The sequence below is a fragment of the Onychomys torridus genome, chromosome 1 (assembly GCF_903995425.1).
Source record: "Onychomys torridus chromosome 1, mOncTor1.1, whole genome shotgun sequence".
NCBI lineage: Eukaryota > Metazoa > Chordata > Mammalia > Rodentia > Cricetidae > Onychomys > Onychomys torridus.
The window spans coordinates 28,989,095-29,014,912 of NC_050443.1; the positions used below are offsets into that span (position 1 = coordinate 28,989,095).

Genomic DNA, 25,818 nt, shown 5'->3' on the forward strand with positions numbered 1-25,818 from the left:
TAGAGAAACTCTGTCTGGAAAAAAACAAACAAAAAATGATCTGTCTTTTGATTTTGATTCTGCATTGCCCACATCCCTCCAATGTCAGCAATTAAGTTTGACCTTATCCTTTTCTGTCTTAGTAAATGTGCATCTTTTTTTAAAATTTTTATTTTATTTTTAAGCTGAGGATCAAACCCAGGGCCTTGTGCTTGCTAGGCAAGCGCTCTACCACTGAGCTAAATCCCCAACTCCGCATCTTTTTATTTTGAAGATAAATTGAAGGTACCACATCATCTAATCCTTAGTATACATTAGTGCAAGCTTCCTAAGGTAAGCCCATAAATGAAACCATGAGTGTGCATTCTTTCATATTTATATTCTTTTGCTGGATTCTGTTCCTGTTTGCATGTCAGTTTATATGTTTCACAAACTGTGTAAAATAAAACAATACAGCTAAAATTTGGCAATGATCTATAATTATTATTAGCTGTTTCAGGTATAACTGAACTCAAAATGAACTGGGGTTTTGTTTTAATTTTGCTGTACTGGGGATTGAATTTGGGGTCTTGTGCATGTCAGGCAAAAGCTCTATCCTTGAGCCTTGCTCCTAGCCCCTCACTGGGGGATTCTAGGCAGGGGCTCTACCACTCTGCCACATCCCAGCCCCTCACTGGGGGATTCTAGGCAGGTGTTCTACCACTGAGCCACATCCCCAGCCCCACACTGGGGGATTCTAGGCAGGAACTCTACCATGAAGCTACCTCCACAGCATACTTCTTCTTCTTCTTCTTCTTCTTCTTCTTCTTCTTCTTCTTCTTCTTCTTTTCCAGAGCTGAGGATCGAACCCAGAGCCTTGCGCTTGCTAGGCAAGCGCTCTACCACTGAGCTAAATCCCCAACCCCCACAGCACACTTCTTAATTTTGAAGCTTTTAAAAGTATTACTTGTTTTGAGTTAAGGCTTCACTACATAGCTTGGAACTCACTAAGTAGTGAGCATCAAACTTATAGAGATCCTTCTGCCTCTGCTTCTCAATTGCTAGAATTAAAGATGTGGATCACTATACAGGTTGGATTTATTTTATTTCTAATTGTGTGTACATGTATGTGTCTATATGTGGGTATGTATACATGAGTGCAGGTGCCCGTGGAGTTCAGAAGAAAACATCAGATTCCCTAGAGCTGGAGTGATGTGATTGTGAGTCTCCTGATGTGGGTGCTGGGAACCAAACTCAGGTCCTCAGAACATTAGCTGCCATTAGAGCTCGTAATCCCTGGGCCATCTCTCCAGCCCCTATACTTTTAGTGGCCCAGGCTGACTTTGAACTTGTGTTTCTTTTGACTCAGCATCCTGCAGAGTCAGAATGACATGGTGGACCACTATGCCCAGCTTTGTGTGTGTGTAATGCCAAGGCTGGCTACAACCTGCGACCCAAACCTCACACATGCTAAAGAGCACACTCTCCCACTGAGCGCATCCCTGAGCTCTGAATGGGATTTTAATACGTCTTTCCTACTTCTAAAATTTTTACTTTTGAAAAGTATAATGATTCTTAAAATAGATTCTCATTGTTCGGATGTCATTTTCAGTGTCTCTGTTCCTTCAGAGGAGTTTCATTCCTATAAAAGGAGCCTTGCTCATCCCAGACGTCAACTTGGATCCTCTTGTCACGCACACGCATTCCTTCATGTCTTCCCCTGAAAAGAAGCCATGTGTTAGTGACACACAGGGCTCACTGAATGAGCTCAGCAGGACAGGGATGCACCGGGCCATTGGAGTAAGACATACTGTGACTGTCACGAAGAGTCTCAAACCAGATGTCCCCTCAGCTCAAAGGGTAGAGAGTTAGGTTCTGCAACACCCACGTCTTCTGCCACCTGCTCATAGAGTCCTCGTGGATCTTCATACTTGACCTCAGGCCAGCGAAGGTCATAGGGGTCCTAACAGGCAAGAAAGTGGAGTCAGAGCCACAGAGAGACACCCTGTGGGACGTCACTGCAGTTCTGGGGGACACACATCCCTGTGAGCTAGCTTCCTTTTAAGCCTGATGGTTTATCACACTTGCTTGCCATGCACAAGGCCTTCTGGGTAATCCCCCCCCCATGCTGGTGAAACCAAAATGAAGCCAGAAACCATTATAAACAAGCCATTGTGGATCATACTTGTAATTCTAGTGTCCTAGAGGCTCTTGGTTTTAGTTTGAGAAGAGCCAGGGCTACATAACAAGGACCCACCTCACCTCAAAAAAGTTATCTATCTGTCTATCTGCTGAAAGTGGAATTTTAGAACAGTCAAGGTGGGGTGAGGGCAGATTCTGTTGAAGCCAGAAGATAAGCAGACAGGAGTTCATGAAAATGGTTCATTATAATCACTTCTCCATGTGGGTGGGGTCTTCTCTATAATTGAGGTTTAAAGCTGGGTATGGTAGCATCTGCCTATAAATCTTAGCACCCAGGAGTCTGAGGCAGGAGGATTTTGAGTTAAGAGCTACATTGACCTCTGCATAGTGAGATAAATAGATAGATGAATAGATAGACAGACAACACAGGGCAAAACAACAATACCCAGTAATAATGATGGTAATGATAATGATGATGATAATAATGATAATAATAATAATAATAATAATAATAATAATAATGTGGTGGCTCAAGCCTGTAATCCCAGTATTTTGAAAGTCAAGGCAGGAGAATTGCCATTAGTTCAAGGTCAACCTGGGTTACAGAGTGAGAAAGACCTTGCCTCAATAAACAAATAAATAAATAGATAGATAGAGATAGATAAATAATAATAAAGTGACTAATAAGAACAACCCTCATGATGTTAGCTATGGCATCTTAGGATGAGAGTCTCACCTCTGTTTGTCCCACAGACCCCAATCCATTTCCTTATCAAAATGGAAGACAGTCCAGTGCTGTGATCCTAGCACTCTCTGAAGCTGAGGCAGGGGAATTGCCAGTCTAAGGCCAGTCTTTGATATATAGTGAAACGCTGGATTTTTTTTTTAAAGTATGAAACTGAGATGGTTCAGAAAGTAAAGACACTTGCCACCAACCCTGACCATCCATGTTCATCCCTCAGGACTCAGATGGTGGGAGGAGAGAACTAACCTTTACCAGCTGCCCTCGGACCGACACACACACGCACATGCATGCACACATATAATCAATTAAGTGGGGAAAGGTAATTATAAATTGTTAGGAAAAAATCAGAGAATGATAGTATTTGTGCTGCATAAAAATTAATTAGAAAAAAATAACTGGAATTTACTGGGTGGTGATGACACATGCCAGGCAGTGATGCTGCACACCTTCAATCCCAGCACTCTGGAGACAGAGGCAGGAGAATCTCTGTGAATTCAAGACCTGCCTGGCCTACAGAGTGAGTTCCAGGAAAGCCACGGCTGTTACACAGAGAAACCCTGTCTCAAAAAACAAACAAACAACAACAAAACCCTCAAAACCAAAACAAAATAAACAAATACAAACTTGAATTCAACTTTGAACACCCAAATATAAAGTCTCCTTGGAACATAGCCTGGCGTGTTCATATATGCATGCGCTGTGACTACTTCTACCCTATGACAGCAGTGAATACCTTGGAGGAAGGCCGTATGTCCCCAAAGCCCCAAATATTCATTCTCTGGACCCACCAGAGTTTCCCAGGAAACATACAGTCCAGCACCACGGACAGCGCTGCAGCAGTCCTGTTATCGGAGCTGGGGCAGTAAAATCTCATCTGGCTTTTTGTTTTGTTTTGGTGGATTTTTTTTTTTTTTTTTTTTTTTGAGACAGAGTCTTAATATGTAGCCCAGGCTGCCTTTGAACTCCTAGTTCTCTTGAGTGTGGGAAGACAAACAAGTGCCACCATACTTAGTTTGAACATTAGGAACGTCTCTCACCTCCCTTGGCATGATGCAGTGCGTGGGTGGGAGGTCAAAGTGCCTGCTTGTCAGCCACCATCCTCACTCCCTCTGGGCTCTCTACCCTCTCCCACTCTCAGCCCAGCATATTGAACAATGCTGGCCTGTAACCTCTGGCCCCGTAGATGAACACTGACCCAGGCTTATCCAAATGGAATAATGTGCTAGATGTGGTGGCTCACACAGGTAATGCCAGCACTTGGGAGATGAAGACAGGGCAATCAGGTGTTCAAAGTCATCTTCAGTTACATAGTAAGCTTGAGTCCAGTCTGGGTTGTATAAGCCCTATCTCAAAACAAAATTTCCAAAGCCAAATGATATATTAAATTACGTCTCAGCAGTTGGCTCAAAAAATGCATCTGGCCAAAAAGGTGGATCAGTGTGTGCCTGCACCGTGCATTGGGAGCTACTTGCAAAAGAGACATTCTCTTTCTTTGAAGATTTTAAATCTAACAGGATGGAAAGCTGGCTCTGAACCGGGAAACAGTTAGGGAGAAATTCTGAGTCCTGTTGTGCCCAAAGGCGATTCTAGCATGTGGCTTTTCAGCTCTCAAGAGGATCAAAAATTTCTTCCTCAGAGTAGCAAGATGGCTGAGCAGGCGAAGACACATGTCATGAAAGTCTGGTGGTGTGAGTTTGATTTCCCAGAACCCACACAAAGCTTTCCACAAAACTGTCCTCTGACATTCACATGTACGCTGTGCATGCACACATGACAATAAGTAAACTAGTCTTTAAAAGCTCTCTCTAGCAGCTTAGCCAGTGTGGTGGAGATGGCTAAGGCAATGTATCCCTTCCTCTCCAGCAGTGGCAGAACTTTAGACAATTCCCAGACTCTGTGGCTAGACAGAGCCTTGTGATCATGTTCCCATCGAGGAGAAGAGCAGAGGGGCAGATGACCATTTCCGAGTCTCTCCGGCACCTTCTTTCTCTGTCCTCCTCTAGCTGATTGATCCTCCCATCCCCTTGGTAAACTGACCTATGCCAGCAATGGGTGTGTTAGAAAATGAGGAATACAGGGAGAGAACTCTGGGTTCTAAATCTGGGTACAGCAGGACTCCACTTGGGCAGCTATGTGAGAAGGAAAATCTCATTTTTCACTTGGAGGAGACAGAATCTCACTATGTAGACAAGGCTGGCTTTGAACTTGTCCCCTTGCCCCTCCTCTCTGGCCTGCACCACCATTCCTGGGCCAAGATGTATCATTTAGCTCTTCCTGCCACTGCATTAAAGCTGGGCCTCTGCACAGTGGCGTGCCCTTGCTGACACACACAATAGGCGGTGGGCTTCCAGCCTAGACAACCTGGTGATAAGAATCTCCTCACCATTTGGACTTCATCATAGAGGGGTCCCCAGACCCCAGGCGGGCCATAGGCTCTCTCCACCTCATCATACAGGTGTCCAGGGAAAGCCATGTCTTCATCTTCAATAACTGTGAAGGCTGGAGTTGGTAGACATTAAGGTTAGGATGGGGAAGTATCTCCCTCAAAGGCTCACATGTTGGGGGCTCAAGCCACTGCTAGAGGTCTGGGAGGCTTTGGAAACTTCCGTGGAGGGTGTGGCTAGCTGAACAAAGTAGGTCACTGGGATGTGCCCTTGGGTGGGGAGTCTCTTGCCTCTGGTCCCCTTCCTGTCTGGCTCACACTCTGTTTCCTGTCCACCATGAAATGAGCAGCTGTCCTCGCTTGTAGCCAAGCAGCCATGGATAGAACCCTCTGAAGTGAGGCAATAGAAATGTGGCCTCCTCAGGCTGTTCTCTGGGGCATTTTGTTCACGGTAACACAGAAGTAACTGGCATAATTTGGAAGGAAAGGCTATCAGAGGGCCCAGTTCAGATGTCAGGGTATGTGGAAATGGAGGGGTGGGGGGGTGGAAGGTGGGTCCTGGTGTGGTCATGACTCACCTTGGGGATAAGACACCTCTTCCAGTGTAGGGGAAAGCTGGGGGCTGAAGTCCCTCATGGAGTAGTAATGTGGTTCCACTTCCGTTGTGCTAGCCTGTCACACGTACACACACGTGTACACTCACAAAACCAGTAGACAAGGTCATTTCCCTTGACTCGATGGTTCCAGGAGATGACAATGATCAGCCTGGAGCTGAGGCTGGAGGCTGCCTGGGGGGGAGGTGAGCGGGTGGGGGGGGCTTCACTCACCACGGAGCTTCTCGTGTCCCGATCCCCAGTCCACTGACTCTCCTCATACTCGTTCCTGATTCGGTCTTCCTCCGACCTTCCAGGAAGAAAGCAAGCGTAGATGATAGATGAAAGCTGGCACTGAGCCTGCCCCCACCTCCACCCCGCACTCCCGAGCCTGTCCTGCTTACCCTGCCCCTGTCTTCTCTGAGACCTCTGAGACAAACAGGAAAAGGGGGTTCAGAGACTCCGCCCTCCTGGACCCGGGCAGAGCTGTGCTGTGCAGAAGCCCCAGGGTCCCACCCTCCGGTCTCCAGCAGTGAGGGCGTCTCTCCTCACCCTCAGCCAGGCGCCTCAGTCTTCTCCGCCAGAGGAGCCCCCCAACACAGGAGGCGTTGGAGAGCAGGAGAAGACCGCCGACCGCAAACAGCAGGGGCAGCAGGGGCAGCCTCGGGGGTCCTGGGAGCGGGAGACGACCCTTGGTCAGCTCCGACGCCTGGATGCAGGCTGGGAGCTGGGTTCTGGGAAAGCCTGTCCTTGATGGATGGGTGATCTTCAGTGTGAACTCCACTGTGCCTGAGTCACCCTGAAGATGGGTGAGGACGCCCTGTAAAGGGCTAACTGAGAGCAGAGGGTCAGGCCTCAGTGTGGGTGGCACCCCCACACCCAAGCTGGGAACGCCATGGTGTGACCTGAGCTGCGCCCCACCTTGGCGCACTGACACCTCCAAAACCGTGAGTCGAAGCAAAGCCTGCCTCCTCATAAGCCCTCCTGTCAGCTGACTGGTCAGGTGACGGCAAGAGCGGCACAAGGTCAAAGAAGCAAACAGGCCACGACCCCAGCTCCACCCGTTCTTTAGACAGCGATCCGTGAGACCGGAGTTCGAGGCCAGCCTGGTCTACAGAGTGAGATCCAGGACAGGCACCAAAACTACACAGAGAAACCCTGTCTCGGGGGGGGGGGGGGGGGGAAAGTGATCTGTTGTAATGTGTGGGAGCATATGCATGAATGCGCATGTGCAGCTGCCCACTTGTGGAAGTTGAAGGTCTATGTTGAGTGTCTTCCCCTATTGCTCTCTGCCTTATTTTTTAAAAGATATACATACACACACACACACACACATATATACGCGCGCGCGCACACACACACACACACACACACACACACACACATATATATACACACATATACGTATATATAACATATACATATACACATATGTACATATACATACACACATATGTATACATACACGAACACACATACATATACACATACAGACACATACACACATATACATATACACATACATATATAGACATATATCAATTTATTTATTTCATGTGTTTAAATGTTTTGCCTGCACATATGTATGCACATCATATGTTTGTCTTGTACCTGTGGAGGTCAGAAGAAGGAATCATATCCCCTGGAACTGGAGTTACAGGTGGTTGTGAGCTGCCATGTGGGTGCTGGGAGTCAAACTCAGGTCCTCTGGAAGAGCAGTCAGTGATCTTAACCACAGAGCCATCTCTCCAGCTCCCATTTTAATTCTTACAAAGATTTATGTTTGTTTAATGTGGATTAATATTTTGCCTGTATGTAAGTATGTACACAATGTGTGTGCGGTGCCCCCAGGAGACCAGAAGAGGGGGTGGAGCCCCTGGAACTGGAGATACGGAGGGCTGTGAGCCACCATGTGGGTGGTGGGAACTGACCCTGGGTCTGCTGAGAAAAACAGCAAGGGCTCTTAACTGCTGAGTAATCTCTCCAGCCCTAAAGATTTACTTGAATTTCAAAGTGTGAACGAACCTGGGTTCTCTCAAGTGCCTGCATGTGCATGCAGAGGCCAGAAGAGGGCGCTGGATCTTCTGAAGCTGAAGATACAGGGAGTTGTGAGCCATCTGATGGCCAGGAACTCAACTCTATCCTCTGTCTTGTTTTTTTGGGGGACAGCATCTCACTGAACCTGGAGCTGCTGCTAGCGAGGCTGGCTAGCCATCAAGCCTTTGGGGCGGCTCCAGGTCACAGCTGGACTCAGGTCCTCATGCTTGTATGGCAGTGTTTACCCACTGAGCCATCTGCCCAGTCCCTGGACCCTTCTCTCCACCCAAAGGCAGATGGCTTCCTCCTCCAGTCAAACTGTTAGCAGCAGGTCCTCCCTCCACCTCCACAGAGCCTGTCTGTGATAGAAGTCCCCTCTATACTGGCTCCATGATAAGGTATGCCATTTGCCAGTGGGGAACAGCAGCTAAAATGTCAGAATTCGAAGCTTGAGATATCAGAGCTCACCTTTCTTGCTGTTCTTGGAGCCCATGCCATCTCCATGTGAGCACTCTAAGGAGCAGTTACCTCATTGTCCCATACGTGAGCCAAATGACTGAACACATATGAGGAGGAAGCCATCTGAGATCAGCCACAGTCTAGTGGTCAGCTGACCATAGAGATGATTCAAATGAGCCCAGGCCAGAACTGTCCCCAACAGACTCATATTATCATGGGAAATGAATGTTGTTAAGCACCTCCATGTTTGGAGTAGTTTGTTACACAGCTGAAGCTAACTGATACAGCCACCTCACAGTGAGAACATGGATGTAGCCAGCTCTTTTTGGTTGTTGCTGTTTGCTTTTGTGTCTCGCTATGCAGCCCAGACTGACTTCAAACTGTGATCCTCACGTCAGCCTCTGAAGTGAAGGGAGTGTAGGCGAGCACTAGCTAGCTGCTTGTTTTAGAATTAAGACAGGGCTGTGCCGGGTGGTGGTGGCACACGCCTTTAATCCCAGCACTCAGGAGGCAGTGCCAGGCTGATCACTGTGAGTTCGAGGCCTGCCTGGGCTACCTAGTGAGTTCCAGGAAAGGCACAAAGCTACACAGAGAAACCCTGTTTCCAAAAAAAAAAAAAAAAAAAAAAAAAAAAGTAGGGCTGTGAAGACGGTGCAGGAGTAAGGGCACATGCTGTGCAAGCCTGAAGACCAGAGTTTGGATCTCCAGCATCCACACAAAAGCTGGCTATGGTGTGTGGGTGTATGGCTCACAACTGCCGGTAACTCCAGCTCCAGGGGATCCAACGCCCTCTTTTGGCCTTTGTGGGCACCCACACACACCTGCCATTTACAAACACCTTAAAAAAGTAAATAGTAATGATTATTACATCCTAAGAAAATAAAACAGAGATCTCTAGATTCACAGAAAGACCCTGCCTCAGGGAACCAAGGCAGAGAATGATTGAGGACACCCTATGTGGTGGTCCTCAGCCCTCTGCATTCACAAAAGAGGACACACACACACACACACACACACACACACACACACACACACAGAGAGAGAGAGAGAGAGAGAGAGAGAGAGAGCATTAAATTATGTCAGGCACTTGGCTTAATTAAATCCAGCACTTGGAAGGCAGGGGTCAGAAGATTACTACAAATCAGAGCAAGACCCTGTCTCAAAAACAAAAAGAAAGTGTGTCTGAGGATGCACCTCACCGGCAGAGTGCTGACATGGTACTCACAGATCACTGGGTGTGATCGCAGAATCGCAAAAAAGAGTTAAGCCAGCTCAGGAAAGGAGAAAAGGAATCGCTTCTGGCAAGAAGAGCGGAAAGGGACACATGGGGGTCTGCAGGGATTCAGCCAAGTCCTTGGCAGCGGTGACCACAGGGAGGAGACTGAGCGAAAAGAAGCAGGGAGGAGGGGCCGGGAGGGAGCACTTGCCTGGAGGCTGTTCTGTGGGCAGCTGGTGGTCTGTGTCTTCAGGAGCCTGGTCCAGGCCTGTGGGTGGAGAGAGATTAAATTAATACCAGGAATCAGATAAGCCTGAAGGAGCCTCCACATCTTAAGCTCTTCAGCTGACTTAAAAGATCACGGAAATGGCGGGAGCCTTCTTAGGGACATTTTATTTTATTGCCTTTTGTTTTTTAAGATTTTTTTTTTATGTGTATCAGTGTTGTGCCTATGTGTATGTGTGTGCAACATGTGCATGCCCAGGTGGTTGGTGCTGGAACCAAACCCAGACCCTCTGCAAGAGTAACAAGTACTCTTAATGACTTACTCAACTCCATAGTCCTCTTAGTGACATTTTAAAGACAATACATTACAGCAGTTCTGTGCCAATAATAACAATGAATTATTAACTAGTTATTTACAGTGTATATGTTCTTTTAATGTGAATTACCAACTTGTTGAATTAATAAAAAGAATGTTGGGAGGTGGGGAGATGGCTCAGTGGGTAAAGGCCCTTTTCACTAAGCCTGATGATCTGAGTTCAAGCCCAAGATCCACACGGTGGGAGAAGAGACCCGACTACTGCACCTTGTCCTCTGATCTCCACAGCACGCTCTGACATGTTTGCTTGTGTACATGAATGCACACATAAGCGATCATACATATGAAAACACTTACAATAGCTTAGATATATTTATGCACTTACATGTATGTATGTAAGTGGCAATAATAATGAAGGAAAAAGCCATGAATTTGGTTGGAGGGAGGAGAGGGATGGAGAAATGATGTAATTATATTTTAATTTAGAAATGGGACAGTAGGAGAGCCGGCTCAGCAGGCAAGCACACTGGCTGCTCTTCCAGAGGACCCATGTTCAGTTTCCAGCACCTACCTGGCAGGCTCACAACTTTCTGTAACTCCCATTCCAGGGGATCTATCCTTGGCCGGCAGTAGGCACACACAGAGTGCCCATACATACAAGCAGGCACAACACCCACACAAATAAAAAATTTAAAAATAAAAATAAATAACACTTAAAAATTAAAAATCAAGAATGTCTTTAAACAGAAAAAATGAATTGGGATTTTTTTTTTTCAGTTTTCAAGACCGGGTTTCTCTGTGTTGTTTTGGCGCCCTTCCTGGATCTCCCTCTGTAGACCAGGCTGTCCTCGAACTCACAGAGTTCTGGCTCTGCCTCCCAAGTGCTGGGATTAAAGGCATGCGCCACCACCTGGCTGGAAACTATTTTTAAGGATTTTCATCTCTGTTAGAGTTCCACAGCAGAGGTATGAACTAGACATTGGAGCAAGGGAGGCGGACATAGTTTGTGTTTTGGTATTCAAGGGTGAGGGCTGGAATGGAAGGGCGCATGGCGGGGTGTGTGGGACACAGAAGGAACGCTGTCGGTGAGCGGAAGACAGAACCAGGGGCGTTCCCAGGCAAAGCAAGCGGAAGTGGAGCGGGATGTCTCCTTTACATTCAGGTCATATTTTGCACTGCCTAAGAGCACATATGATATGTCGCTTCCTTTAATCCTCACAAGAGCGAGAGGAACCTCCTTCCAGAAACCTAGGTGAGGAACTCTGGGAGAAAAGTCTGTTTCTAGCTGGGATGGCGGCTCATAGAGCAGACCCAGCGCTCACACGTGAAAAGCCAGCCTGGACAGCACGGTGCACTTCCAGGCCAGCTTAGGTTGCAGACTGAGATCCTGTCTCAATAATCAAAGAACAAAAGACAAATAAAAACTACTTTTAGAAACAGATATTTGCTTAAGGCTACAAAACCAGGAAGTGGTAAGCTTCAGGCTTCTGTAAACCAAGCCGTGTAGAGTTAATGCATGCGATGGAACCTCTGCCAGATCTCGGTGTTCTCATTGGTCGTTTTCTTGTGGTGCTGGGCACTGACCGATTGTTTTCTTTTCTTTTCTTTTCTTTTCTTTCTTTCTTTCTTTCTTCTTCTTCTTTTCTCTCTCTCTCTCTCTCTCTCTCTCTCTCTCTCTCTCTCTCTCTCTCTCTCTCTCTCTCTTCCTTTCTTTTTTTTTGAGACAGAGTTCCTCTGCGGGGCACTGGCTGTCCCGGAATTCGCTCTGTAGACCAGGCTGGCACAGAAATCCACCTGGCTCTGCCTCCCAAGTGCTGAGATCAAAGGCATGTGGTTCGCCACCATGCATTGATTGTTTTTTTTTTTTTTAATACATTCTCTCGATCTCTGCAAAGAATTGGGTTTCCATGACTTTATTTATCTATCTATCTATCTATCTATTTATTTATTTATTTGCCTGTTTCTGCACATTCCTTTGTCTTCTTCCTGATGTTGGATTTGGTTTAACTGGTCTTCTTTGGCCGGTAACCTTTCTGGTTTGTGGTTGTCTGTCTGTCTTTTATATTTACTTACTTATTGATTTTGTGTGGGTGGGGGCACATGTGGAGGTCAGAGGACCACTTGTGGGAATCAGTTCTCTCCTTCCACCATCCTCGGAATTGATCTCAAGCCATCAGGCTTGGCTGTAAGCACTTTTGTCCACTGGGCCATCTCACTGGCCTCCCTTTCTGTCTTTTCTAAAACTCTAATAATATAAACTATTTATGCTGTGATGTGATAATATGCTATGATATTTATGTTATACACTGACCCAGCTATATCCTCCTTTTTATGTTTTATTTTTCACTCAAAACTATTTTCTGTGGAGTGTGGTGGCACATGCCTTTAGTCCCAGCACTCAGGAGGCAATGGCAGGTAGATCTCTGTGAGGTCTAGGCCAGCCTGGTCTGCATAGTAGTTCTGAGTTGCCAGAGATACAAAAACAAAACAAAAATCCCCTTATTGCCTCGTTCCCCAGTCATTACAGATCAGTGGCTGAAAGTTGGTCCCTAAATCACATCTGCCTGAGTTCAAGGCATATCTCCAGCTCCTGCTAGCTGTGTGACCCTGGCCAATTTGCTTAACTGCTCTGGGTCCCAGCTCTTTCATCTGTGAGTAGGAGAAATAACTTTGCTCTACCATCCCCCAAATTGTCAAAAACCCCACCAAACTCTCCCCTGCTCAGGACTGCCTCTCCCACCTGGGGTAGTGATGGAGACCTGGATCCCTTTGCCAGTCAAATCACTGCTCCCTAGAGCATTGCTGGCCAGCAGCCAGATCCTGTATCGTGTAGAAGGCTTCAGTCCAGTCAGGGTGAAGGTGGTGGCCTGGGGTGGCAGGACATCTACATAGAGGAATCCGGGGGTCTCCAGGGCCTCGTACCTGTGTGGCAAGAACAGTCAGTTCAGCCAAGTGTCTCTCTCCGGTGTCTGGCCTGGCCCACTTCACCTGCCTCCACCCACCTGATTTGGAACCGCTGAGGCAGACCCCCATCAAAGCCAGGTTTCCACTCCAGCCCTACAGAGTGAGGGGTCTTGCTTACAACCTTCAGTCCCAGAGGAGGGTCAGGGCGGCCTTGGGAGAGAAGGGAGGGGATTGTTAGGGGGTACAAAAGGAGTCTAGAAGTTTCCTTCCAGAGTCTCCTAAGAATGATTTGGATCTGAGGTTGCTGTGCTCAGTAAGTTCACCTCCAGGGGGCTGGAGAGATGCCTCAGTGGTTAACAGCACTGGCTACTCTTCCAGAGGATCAAAGTTTAATTCCCAGCACCCACACCCAACCTCTTCTTCAGGTGTGCATGCAGACAGAGCACTCATACATTGAAAAATAAATTTAAAAAAGTTTTGCTGGGCGATGGTGGCGCACGCCTTTAATCCCAGCACTTGGGAGGCAGAGGCAGGCGGATCTTTGTGAGTTCGAGGTCAGCCTGGTCTACAGAGCGAGATCCAGGAAAGGCGCAAAGCTATAGAGAAACCCTGTCTCAAAAAAAAAAAATTAAGTCAGTTGGGCTAGTGAGATGGTTCAGTAGGTAAAGCGGCTTATTATCAAAGTTGGTGACCCAATTTCCACCCGTGGAATCCTCATAGTGACAGAAGAGGACCGATTCTCACAAGTTGTCCTCTGATCTCCACAACACACATGCACACAAAAATAAATGCACAGAATATAATAAAAAATGGTTTGAAGCTGCGTGTGGTGACACACCTTAAGTCCCAGCACTAGGGAGACAGAGGCAGGCATATCTCTGTGAGTTCAAGGCCAGCCTGGTCTACATAAGAGAAGACCCTGTCTCAAACAAATAAAGAAGGAGGGAAGGAAACACTGTGGCAAGGACTGCTCTCCCCATGCACTTCTCGGGAAGCCACACTTGGGGTTTTCAGATTCAGTGTTCAAGTGAACTTTTTTAAAAAAAGTTTTATTGATTTTAATTCTGCATGTGGGGGTTGTGTATGCTTGTATATCTGTGAGCTGCTTGTGTGCCAGGTACCGGTAGAATTACAGGTGGTTGTCACTCAGTGTGACGTTGGAGGGAAGTCAGTAAGGCACACATCTAGTATCTCCACAGTCACTAGGGAGAAAGCTGCATTCCCAGGTTAAGGTGTAGCTCAGTGATAAGAACTTACCCAACATACTCAAGGCCTGGATCTGACATCTTGTGACACCCTCCCCCTCCAACTACCACCAAATAAAACAACCTAGCCTGGCCTGGTGACTCTCAGCTGCAATCCTAGCCCTTTGGAGGTGAAGGCAGAAGGATTCTGAGGCAGGTTTGGCTACATAGCAAGCCTGAGGTTAATCTGAGTTGTATAGCAAGACCTTATCTCAACAAAAGAAAACTCCATTCTAGTGCACAAACATCTCCCAGAGATCAGAAACACTTCCTGGTTCTGGTCAACCAGGAAACTGGCAAAGAGCGGCCCTCAACGTCCTCCTAGCCGCTCCCACCGTACTGATGCTGACGAGCTGGATGTTGGTGTGGTCTGAACCGAGGGCATTGGTGGCTGTGCATGTGAAGAGGGCATAGTCCTGGGCTGCAGACACATTAGCAATGGTCAAGAGGCTGCTGTGGACAACACCTTGGTGGTACTTGTGCTCTGTGTACCTGAAGAGAGAGTGTGGCGGGACTCAGAAAGGAAAACCAGGGCTAGATGACCGGAGCTGGGGTACCACTTGGCCATACCCAGGTTCACCTGGGATCTTGGAGATCCAGAGGGACCCCGTTTTTGGTCCAAGTGAAGTCAATGTTGGGGACCCCTCGGGCCCGGCAGTGGAGGGTCGCTGAGCTGGTGCTGTCCCCAGCTGCAGCCACTTTGGTTAGGGGAGTTGGGCGATCCACCTGGGGGGCGACTAGGACAGGTTGAACGGTCAATATAGGGAATGCGGAAGCGCGTGAGAGCTGTGGTTATGGGCAGACCTTGAAGATACCCACATCTCACAACAAGACGGACAAGCCCTCTGGCTACTGGTGCCACCCCATTGTCCACAATGCACTGGTAAGCACCAGCCTGTGACAGTTTGGCCTGGTGAATCCGCAGACGCCCAGTGGATCCCTTTGACATCTTCTCCATGTCATCCAGGCTCAGATCCTCCTCATCTTCCCCCTGGCATCCCAAGATACAGGAGCTTGTCCCCAGTCTGTCCTCAGGTCATCCCCCAAACTGTATATCACCAGCAGCTTCATTTTCCCAACTACAATCCCCTTGCACAAAGGCAACAAGATGGGATGTTTCTTGTCATCTACACAACCATTAATCTAGCCCATCCATTCATCCACCAATTCAGTCAATCATCCATCCACACATTTGTCTAAACACTCATCATGCTTGGAACTCTCTGCAGACTCAGGGTGCAGCTTAGTGGAAAAGCATTTGCTTGGCATGCTCAAAACCCTGGATTCAGTCTCAAGCACTAAAAAATAAATTGACTGGGCTGCATGTGGTGGCTTACTTACACTTGGGAGAGACAGGCAAAAGAATCCCAAGTTCAGAGGCAACCTGGGCTACTTAGCAAGTTCTAGGACAGCCTAGACTACATATCAAGACCCTTTCTCAAATATATATGTCCTAGAATGGTAGCTCAGGCCTGTCGTCCTAGCACTTGAAGGTTGGAGGCAGGAAGGTCAGGAGTAATTCAATTCTTTGAGGGCAGCCTCAGCAACATAGCATGCTTAAGGCCAACATGGGTTATACCACCAGTGGTTCTCAATCTGTGGGTCAAGCGACCGTTTCACAAGGGTCACATATCATCCTGCATATCAGATATTTACATTACGATTCATAAGAATAGCAAAATGACAATTACGAACTAGAACAAAATGATTTCATGGTTAGGGTCACAACAACGTGAGGAACTGTACTAAAGGGTCATAGCATTAGGCAGGTTGATCAAACCTCATCTCAAAAACATGGGTCTTCACGATGGCTCAGTGGATAAAGACACCTGGGCTGAGCATAATGTGAATTTGCTTCCTGGGACCCAGTTGTTAGGAGACAACTGATTCTCACACTTATCTTCTGACTTTCACACACATACTATAGCATGTATGCAACACACACACACACACACACACACACACACACACACACGACAAGTAAATTTAAAATAGCAACAACAAAATGAACAAACAAAAACCAAAATCTGCCTACGCATGTATTTATCTTTCCACCCACTCAGCTCAACAAACCATTTGCTTTTTTCTTTTACACTTTTAAACGTTCTTTATTATTAATTGTGGGTATGTTTGTATGATGTATGTGTGTGAGCATGGGCACATGTGTGCAACAGAGTGCAAGTGAATTACTTTTGAGAATCAGTTTGCTCCATCTGCCATGGGGTCTGGGATTGAACCCACATCATCATGCTTGCACCACCTCATCCGCCCTGTTTGCCCGTTTGCCGTCCTTCCAGGCACCGAGCTATCCACCTTGTAGCTCCCATTCATGACGTTTTCGCTGTCTGTATCCACATTCATAATCACGTGCACCTGCTTACTTATATGTACCTCGACCCATTGATGCTTCTCTCCGTGAAGCCATCATTCTTCCAGACTTATTCCCACTCACCTCCTTTCTAATCCTACTTCTCCACTCCTTTGTCTCGATCAAGTATGGGGACCGCTCATCCTCCTGTCCATCCATTCTTTCACTCACCCACCCACTTTTTGTTCATCTATGCACCCACTTAAACACACCACACACACACTCACACACACTCACACACACACACACTCAACAAAACCAGCTCTTGAAAGATATCCTAACCGGCATAGTCACACATGGCTTCACACATATGGCATCCACTCCCAAGGCACTCACACCCAAGAGGCTGCCTCTTCCTAGCTCCACCTCCATCCACCAAAGACGAGGTGCTTACCAGTCTCTCCCAGCTGAACATCTCTGGGAGGATGGGATTGGCATCAACGGTGCAGACGATGTCCACAGAACCCCCAACATTCACCTCAGTAGGGTCCTGGAGGGCGCGGATGGTGGGAGCATCTAGTGGAAGACAGGGGCTTGGAGAAGGCACTTAGGCCCTGACAGGAGGGGGGTCTTCAGGAGGAGGGTGTCTTAGAGGAATGGTATGGAGGTGGATACAATTTACCCTTTAAGGAGGGGAATTCTCAGAGCGATAAGGTGATCCTCACTCTCCTTGTACTCTGTATTATTAGAGTCTGGGGTGTGTGTGTGTGTGTGTGTGTGTGTGTGTGTGTGTGTGTGTGTGTTGGGGGTCGGAGTGTACCAGAACAGTGTTGGAGTGGGTTTCCTGGTTGGAGGAGACCCCAAGTAAGAAGCCCCCTCTCTGTGCAGATTCCACCTGGGGTCTCCCTAACCCACAAAGCAAGAGCTTTCCGAAGGGGAGGGAGGGCCCTAGGGTGGGTAGTTATCCCTGGCTGGGCGGTCCTTTCATGAGGAGGAGACTCCAGGATGAGCAAGGCCCCTTGAGTGGGCATGATTTCTACAATAAGGCTAACTCCTCCCCAAACCCTCTTTTCCTAGGTTTCTGAGGTAGCTCACAATGCACGTCCAGCTTCAACAGCGCCTCGGCCATGCCCTCTGAATTCTGGCAGTGAAGCTGATAGATGCCACCATCAGCTCGGGTCACATTCCACAGCTGCAGAGCTCCGCCAGACAGGATGCGATGCCGGGGACCGCCAGCTGGAGAAGGCCAGCGTAAGGAGCTTGGAAGTCTCGCCCATCCTCCTGAATCTGCACCCTTCTCCAGGCCCACATCCCACCTGGGCTGAGGCGGTAGCCTCGGAAGGTCCAGTTGAAAGCCTCCGGGGCGGGGTTAGCAGACACCGCCACAGGCAGCAGCGCCTGGCCTTGCTCCACCGCGGTCACTGCCAGCACCTGCTCCCCCAGGAACTCTGGAGGGTCTTCAGAGGGGGCGCCCCAGGAAGTCAAGAGTGTCGGTAAAGTTGGGTTCCCGAGAGAGTTAAGGCGTGAGTTCAAGGGTTAAAGATAGGGTCGTGGCTAGGGTGAAGGTAGTGGACAGGGTAAGTGTTATAGCTGAGATCTGAGACAAGGCTCTGGAGAGAAGACCTGGTGAGATGGCCAGCGGGAAAGGGAGGTTACTGACAAACCCGAGGGCCTCAGTTCAATACCTGGGAACTCCGTGGGAAGCAGCTAGCTTCCTTAAGTTCCTCCACCCCTCACCATGGCACAGGCATTTGGGAACACACACACACAACAATCAAATGAAATTTAAAACAAAACAAAAACAAAAAACAAAACCCAAGCCAGGTGTGGTGCATGCCTTCAATCCCAGCACTTGGGAAGCAGAGGCAGGCCAGCCAGAGAGAGCTACACAGTGAGAACCTGTCACAAAACAAAACAAAGCAACAGCAACAAAACAGACCACCAAAAAACAAAACAAACAAACGAAAAAACAGCAAAAAAAAAAAAAAATGTTCAGAGCAACATGGCAGTTCAAGCCTGCAATCCCAGTACTCCTGAGGCAGAGGCAGGAGGATTACGGAAAATTCATGGCCTTCCTGTTCCAGGTCAACCAGGACTACATAGTAAGAAATTTAAAAATTGACAAGTGAAGATCCAGTTTTGCAAAAAAGATAGCATCTAGGGTAAAGCCGAGGAGGGAGTGTGAGTTGGAGCTGGTGCCAGCCTGAGGTCAGGATGAAGGCTAGGAAAGTTACAGACTCTATAGAGAGGCGAACTCCTTTAGCTGGAGTTCGCAAGGTCTCCGGGTGGGAGGGGCAGTGCCCGGCCTGCGCACTTACACAGAACGTTGAGGCTGTAGAAGGAGCTCACAGTTTCGAGAAGTGCGGCGCTGTGGGCCCGACAGGTCACCCGGTGGCCGTGGTCTCTGGATGACACTCGAAGGAAAACACTCCTGGATGCAGCGGAGCCTTTGAACGGGGCGCTCTGGGGTGTTGCGGCCACGTCTTCCAGCCTGTGCAAGTTTTGCAAGTCGGGTGAGGACCCGGCTGGTTCAGATGTGGGAACAAGGTCCTTGGACAGTAGCTTAAGGAACAGAGAGGGCAGGTTGGGGGTGAGGGGGAGGATGGAACCCGGACCGGGACTTCCTGTAAGCTCACCTCTCTCCCTCCTTGTCCCAAGACAAGTTGACTGGGGGGTTGCTGCTGATGCTGACACAGGTCAGGTTCAAGGCATCGCCGGGGCGCAGTGCGGATGAGTTGGCCAGGATGGTCAGGTTTGTTGGGGGGACTTAGTGGATTAGAGATTCAGTGGTTGAGGATCCAGGGCTACAAGTCTATACCGCTCCCTCCGCAACACTCCCCATCCACCGGGCCTATGCGCTCACACTGCACCACCAACTGCCTGTAGGCGCTGAGCTGGCCAGCCTTGCACGAGAACTTGGCTTGATTGTCCGAAGGCCCTATGACCAGCACCAGCTCGCGGGAGAAAGTGCTGCCAGACTTCTCCAGACTGCCCAGCTGCACACGCCGCCGGGGCTCCTGGGGCTGCCGAGCCTCGCTCACTGTGCGTGAGTCCTGAGAACCCAAACAGAGTGGGTGGCTGCCAGCCCAGACAAGGCCTTTGTGTGATAAAGGCGCCCTCAAGAAGGAGTGAGGACTGGAATTGAGTACCTCCAGTCCTAGTCTCTCCTGCCTGCCTTGATGGTTTGGGGACCCTGATGCCTGTTGTGCACCCCCCAACCCCGACCTCACCAGCCCTCTGCCTGCTACAGGCCCCTCACCCCCAAACCCGTAAATGTGATATTTACAGAACACTTCCAGCCAGGAAACTCCCTTGAAACTCCCAGACCCAGTACTGGAGTCTTCCACTTTTCTTTGCCTCTGCTGTTTTCGCCTTGGTTTGCTTGAGACAGATCTCATATAGCCAAGGTTGACCTCCAAGGCAGCTGAGGATGACCTTGCACTCCCATCAATTAGCCTTCACCTCCCCAGTGCTAGGATACCAAGTGAGCCACCTCACACTGACAGTTGTTTTTCTTAAACATGGACCTTGGGCTGGAGAGATGGCTCAGCAGTTAAGACCGCTGGCTGCTCTCCAGAGGACCTGGGTTCAATTCCCACAGGGCAGCTCACAACCATCTGTAACTCCAGTTCCAGTGGATCTGATGCCTCTTCTGACCAGGCATGAGTGCATGTATGCAGACATGTATGCAGGCAAAATACTCATTAAAAGTAATACATAAAACTTAAAGCTTTCCACTCTCTGACCGTTTCCCTAATTCCAGTGTTACCCCTTAGATCCCTTGCCCCTCCCCCACTCTTCATCACTCTCTCTTCCCTTCTCCAGTATTTTCTTTAATATTAATTTTAATATGCACTTATATTAAATTTTCTTTAATATGGATGGAATTAGGCTGGGCGGTGGTGGCGCACACCTATAATCCCAGCACTCGGGAGGCAGAGCCGGGTGGATCTCTGTGAGTTCAAGGCCAGCCTGGTCTCCAAAGCAAGTTCCAGGAAAGGTGCAAAGCTACACAGAGAAACCCTGTCTCGAAAAACCATATATGGAATTATAATTGCTTTATCTCTAGAATTTTAATCCAAAGTTTCTTCTTTCATCTTGGAATTATTTTTCCAAATTTTCTGGAATGTCCCTGGGGTTTTATTAATTCTCATGGCATTTGTGTCTTTTCAGAATCTCTAGCATTTTCTAAGAAATGTGGCTTTCTCATGTTCCGAGGGAGTGGAGGGGTGAGAATATCAAAAGTGCAAGGCTGGACAGGGTGGTGGCGCACACCAGAGGCAGCGGATCTTTGTGAGTGTGAGGCCATCCTGGTCTACATAGTGAGTTCTAGGCTAGCCAGGACTGCATAACATCTTGTCTTAGAAAGAAAATAGGACTAAGGAGTTAGCTCAGTCAGTAAAGTGTGTGTGCTTGCTCTTGCACACACCTGCACACACACACACACACACACACACACACACACACACACACGAGCAAAAGAAAAACAGAAAAAAGAAGACAGGAAGGAAGGAAGGGAGGAAGGGAGGGACTCTTGCTTGGAACCTACCTTAAACCAGGTGAGGGAAGGTTCTGGATTGCCTCCGATGGCCAAACACACCAGCCTTACCCGAGTCCCAGTCCGGATGTACTGCCCTTCTGGGGGTCCCTCAATCCATAGCTTCTGGGCAGGGTCTAGTGAGAGATGGGGAAAGAGAAGACATTTTTGTCTGGGTTGGAGCCTCGGGGTGAGGTCTGTGAAGCCTGCAGACTCTCTGGGCTCTAGGCAAGGGCTCACATTTCACGTTCAAGACGAGTGATTTCTTGAAGGTGTCCTTGCTAAAGGCATCGCTGAAGGCTTCACAGGTGAGGGACAAGCCATTGTCTTCCCTCCGCACCAAGAGTGTCAGATTGGACATAGAGATGTGGCCACCATGCAGGCCCTACCAAGGAGCGAACTTCAGATTTAGGGCCTGAGAAGCCCCCACCCATGGTAGCAGAGGCAGGGTCCAGCAGACCTCAAAGCATTCCCACCCTCCTCCCTGAGACCCAGGAGTTGGGGCCTCAGTCTGGGCTCTTCAGGGTCCAGGGCCTCAAGTGATGCCAAAGCATCATCTTCCACATCCTCACATCCATTACTGTCTCATCAGTGGGCAGCAGCTGCCGTCCACCCAGCCACCATCGCAGCAGGACCTGTGGGCGACTGGACTTCGTAAGGCAGCAGAGGGTCACATTCTTGTTCTCAGACTGCGATGCAGATCCCAGGATGCTGATGGCACTGGGGGGAACTGAATGACAGGGCACAAAGAGAGATGGGAGTCCAGGCCAGGGTCTTCACAGGCCAGCCCAGACAGATGGGGGTGGTGACTGACGAGAAGGCAGTATGGGTATGAACTGAGGTGGAGAGCTAGACTCACAGGTGACCTGCAGAGTGATGCTCCGCTCCTGGGTCCCTGCAGATACGCTGTTGTAGGACAGACAGCTGAGCCGAGCTCCGTGGTCTTCAGGGCGTACAGTCATCACCAGCACACTGTGGGCCACTGCCTGGGCGTGCTCTGTGCCCCAAGCTATGGACACTGGTTTACCATTCTGGACACAGAAGCAAGCCCAGCTGTCTCAGTGCCAGTTCCCGGTCCCCATCCTTTCTCCACCCCTCATGTCATCCTCTACCGTCACCTTCAGCCACTGCAGGGTAGCAGGAGGATTTCCACCTCGGGCCATGCAGGGCAGCTCCAGGTTCTGCCCTGCCTGGACATGCCCCTCATCCAAGCCTGGCCAATTAATGACAGGAGGTCCTGGGGGAACTGGAGAGCAGAGACCACTCAGTGGGCCTGGGAAGCCCATCTATTCTCTCTGGGTCCCGTAACCTGCTTCTAATTTCCTCTTGTGGGCAAGGGAGATGGCGCAGGAGTAAGGATACTTGCTAATGCGCCCAAGGACCTGACTTCAGTTCCTGGAACCTACATGATAGAAGGAGAGAACTAATTCCTGAAAGATGTTCTCTGACTTCTCCACTTCACACACCCCCACACACCCCCACACTAACGACAATAATAATAATAAAATCTTAAATTTCTCCTGACTGCTTTTGTTTCCAGTGCTGGGTTTGGGATCTGGGTCCTTGCATATCCGAGGCCAGATTCTTCTATTGAGCTGCAATGCCCAGCCCTCAGCAGTCCAGGCTAGCTTATATTCCTTAAGCTTTTCACGTCCCAGGTCCTGGGATTATAGGCACATGACACCATGGCTAGTGACGATGCCTGAACTTTCTGCCATTCTTGAATCCCCCATGCTCCCAAATCCTCCTGGGATGCCCATCCTCCACACCCACAACTACCCCCACCCTTCACTTGCACAGAATATTCATGGTGAATGAAGCCTTGATGGGAGTGTCCAAAGCTGGGCTGGACCCCTCACAGATGAGTAACTGCCCATTATCTGAGCTCTGGGGTGTCACCCTGGAAAATAGAGGTTTCTGGAATCAGAGTCATTGTCTGAAATTTAGGGAGCCAGGATACAGAGGAGGGCATCCCAAATCCCCACATTCAGCCAAGCCTCCATACTGTTGTATTCTAAGATCCGGACTCCCCTGGGAGAGATTTGGAGGTTCAACAATGAGAACAGGAGTGCTCAAGGTCTTCACTTGGCCTCCATATTTTTACTGAATACCTACAATCTGAGACCACCGTCAGGAAGTTCTGAGAGCCAGGGTGAAGCATTGGGTCCCAGGTACTCCCACAACTTGTTTCCATGCTTGTACCATTGGGTCCTGGGACTCATGTGGGATACCCTGGAGGTCAGGGTACAGGGTACAGCCTGCACACCTGACTTCAGCCTCTGTGATGAAGAGCTTCTCCTTGGACCCATCGTTCACATTATAGGAGACGTCCAGTACAGCTTGTCCACCTTGGGGCAACAAGAAAGCTGAGTCGAGAGAGGCTGGGTTTTTCTCCAAGGCAGATCCAGCAACATGCCCTGGAAGTCCTCAGGGAGGACACAGCACTCCCTCCCTGTATCATCTCTGGAGGACAAGAAGCTGGGGTGCAAGTTCTGTCCTCCCACACACTCAGGACCCCTTGAGTTCTAGGGTTCTCAGGGCTGCATCATGGGCATCATGGCCCTCTCTTTCTCCCCACCCCCTCCCCATGTGCAGTGTCTTACTCCTGCATGGCCATAGCTCACCTGAGTGTGACACTCTCTCTACCCCAGGCCAGCAGTCTTGCATTCTCCTGGGTGTCTCCCCACAGTATCCCTTTCTTATCCCGCACATCCATGTTGGCCTCATAACCTGGGATGGTACTCAGGGATGACAGATTTGGGGGGCCCCTAGGAGTACCTCCTTCCCACCCACACTCACTCTGGATGAAGGTGATGTCAGGTGCTGGTTTGGCATCCCCAGACACGCAGGTGACCACGTACTCCTGCCCAGCTACCCAGGTGACTGTGCTTCCTGCCTCAGGGGTCAACTGAAGCACCTTGGGGGGAACTGGAGAAAGGGCTTGGGGTTAGCCATTGCTAAGAGGTCTATGTGAAGGTTTTGGCCAAGAGTTCAGGAAATGAGACCACCCAGGGTCCAAGGTGGAGGGTCACAGGAGCTTGGACTTCTGGGTGGGAGGGAAGAAGAAGGCCCAGGAGGGGAGTCTCTCACCCATACCTTGGATGGAGAGGATTACTTTGGGAGACACGAACTCGGGGCCCATCTCTGAGCGGCTAACTTGACATTCATACTCTGCATCATCACTGAGGTCGCAGGCTTCAATAAGCAGGTGGAATTCCCCTGGAGATGGAGCCCCTAAGGTCAGGGCCACAGCCTCTGATGGTGGCTCAAGATCTCAGGCTCTGATCTCTCACCTTTAGCAGGATCTCCTTCCAGGCTGTACCTTGGGAAGCCTGGGATGCTGGGGTTTGGACCCAGAAGGAGCCCATCCTTAGCCCACTGTACCACACTGCCAGGGGCTCTGACCCCACACGGCAGCTTAACCGTTGTCCCCTCCACCGCAGTCAGGTTTTCAGACAGAGTCCAAAAGCCCCGAGGAATGGAGGCAGGGATTGATGACTGGGCCAGGCCTGGGGACACAGAGGATTAACACTAAGACACAAAGGTGGCACTTGAGGGCCACATGGCACTACAAGGCCAGCCTTCCACTCACCTGTGGCCAGCAGTCCCATGAGCATCAGGGGAGTCAAGCTGGAAGTCCTGTGTATTGGGTTCACCCCAGGGCCTCTGACGGTGACTTCCTTAGTGCCCATCGCCAGGCACTTGGCTTGTTGTCTTGTCTGAGCCGCTCTGTGTTTCCTGCTTCTCTCTCTCTCTCTCTCTCTCTCTCTCTCTCCCTAGACTCCCATCTTTGTCTCTGACTGTCCTGGGCTTTCTGTCTCAGAATCTCCTTTCTGCCCTAAGCTTGCCCTGTTAAAGGTTCTTTCTCTGAGTTCCAACCCCAAGCACTCACAAATGCACCTTTCTCTCTCTTTTTCTCCTCTATCTCTCTTTATCTATTACTATCTCCCTCACCCACTCACAGGCCCTCAAACAGGATCAGCTGCTCATTGCTGCTTGGGGTCCAGAAAGCCGAAGCAGTCAGTCAGGGCGTTTCTTAGACCCGGTGTGAATGCACCCTGCCGCTTCTCCCAAGTCCTTCTTCCTGAGTCTGCCCAGCCAGCGATGAAATCCCCTGTCAGCACATGCCAGGAACATTCTTTGGTGCCTCCCCAGCTCCAGTGAGCCCAAGGCCTTGCCTGGGGGAGCAGGTATGACCAGAGCCATCTCCCAGCTCAGGAAGGGAGGCAGATCCAGGCCTGTGTGGGTGGGAAGGACACCCCAACCCCGAGGCCATCCTTGCTCTTTGCAGCCCAGACTGTGGCAAGCCCCTTCTCTCCCTCGGTGGCATCAGACACTTCTGCTGGTTAGAGTACAAGAGTGTGTTTGAAACCACGAGACTGTGGGAGAGAGGGGAGCCAACTGTGTGTGTGGGTGTGAGAGTGTGGGCGCTCCAGGGACGGTGAGGGTGGATTCCATCTATAAATATTTTTGGAATGTCTGGTACTTGGACAGCTGGTAGGACTGTGTCCACAGACCTCAGTGTGTGCAAACCTGGTGAGCTCGGACACAGTTAAACACAGTGTGTGTGTGTGTGTGTGTGGGGGGGGTGTCTCTGGGAGCTGGAACATCTGAGTCCCAAGGCTGTATGAGGGTCCTTCTGTTCTAACTCCATCCCTGCTTTCTCTGTGTGTCTCTCCAGCCAAGGTGATTTATCTTCTTATTCTTCTCCATCTCTTGATTCCCTCTCCTCCTCTCCCCTCCTCCCCCTC

General features: G+C 49.4%; 1 protein-coding gene across 1 annotated transcript; it reads right to left on the reverse strand.

Moving 5' to 3' along the window:
* Positions 1-1,210: 1,210 nt before the first annotated feature.
* Positions 1,211-24,803, reverse strand: Nphs1 (NPHS1 adhesion molecule, nephrin). Its single transcript, XM_036188223.1, has 30 exons — positions 24,660-24,803; positions 24,361-24,576; positions 24,164-24,286; positions 23,867-23,995; positions 23,334-23,415; positions 22,864-22,967; positions 22,186-22,313; positions 21,927-22,098; positions 21,640-21,797; positions 21,308-21,452; positions 21,080-21,204; positions 19,394-19,583; positions 19,167-19,296; positions 18,849-19,021; positions 17,847-17,987; positions 17,626-17,766; positions 16,985-17,106; positions 15,042-15,213; positions 14,803-14,959; positions 14,563-14,714; positions 13,077-13,188; positions 12,815-12,996; positions 9,745-9,801; positions 6,374-6,493; positions 6,226-6,250; positions 6,056-6,131; positions 5,807-5,900; positions 5,229-5,344; positions 1,770-1,921; positions 1,211-1,678 (listed from the first exon to the last, which is right to left on the reverse strand). The coding sequence occupies exons 1-29, from the start codon at positions 24,757-24,759 to the stop codon at positions 1,790-1,792; spliced, it is 3,774 nt and encodes a 1,257-aa protein (XP_036044116.1). The 5' UTR covers positions 24,760-24,803; the 3' UTR covers positions 1,211-1,678; positions 1,770-1,789.
* Positions 24,804-25,818: the final 1,015 nt, after the last annotated feature.

Coding starts and splice junctions, on each gene's coding strand:
- Nphs1 (XM_036188223.1), bottom strand. CDS start 24,759: ATGGGCACTAAGGAAGTCACCGTCAGAGGCCCTGGGGTGAACCCAATA. Junction 23,416..23,866: donor TGACATCACCTTCATCCAGA/GTGAGTGTGGGT, acceptor TGTTGCCCCAAG/GTGGACAAGCTGTACTGGAC. Junction 14,960..15,041: donor TGTCCGTCTTGTTGTGAGAT/GTGGGTATCTTC, acceptor AACCTGTCCTAG/TCGCCCCCCAGGTGGATCGC.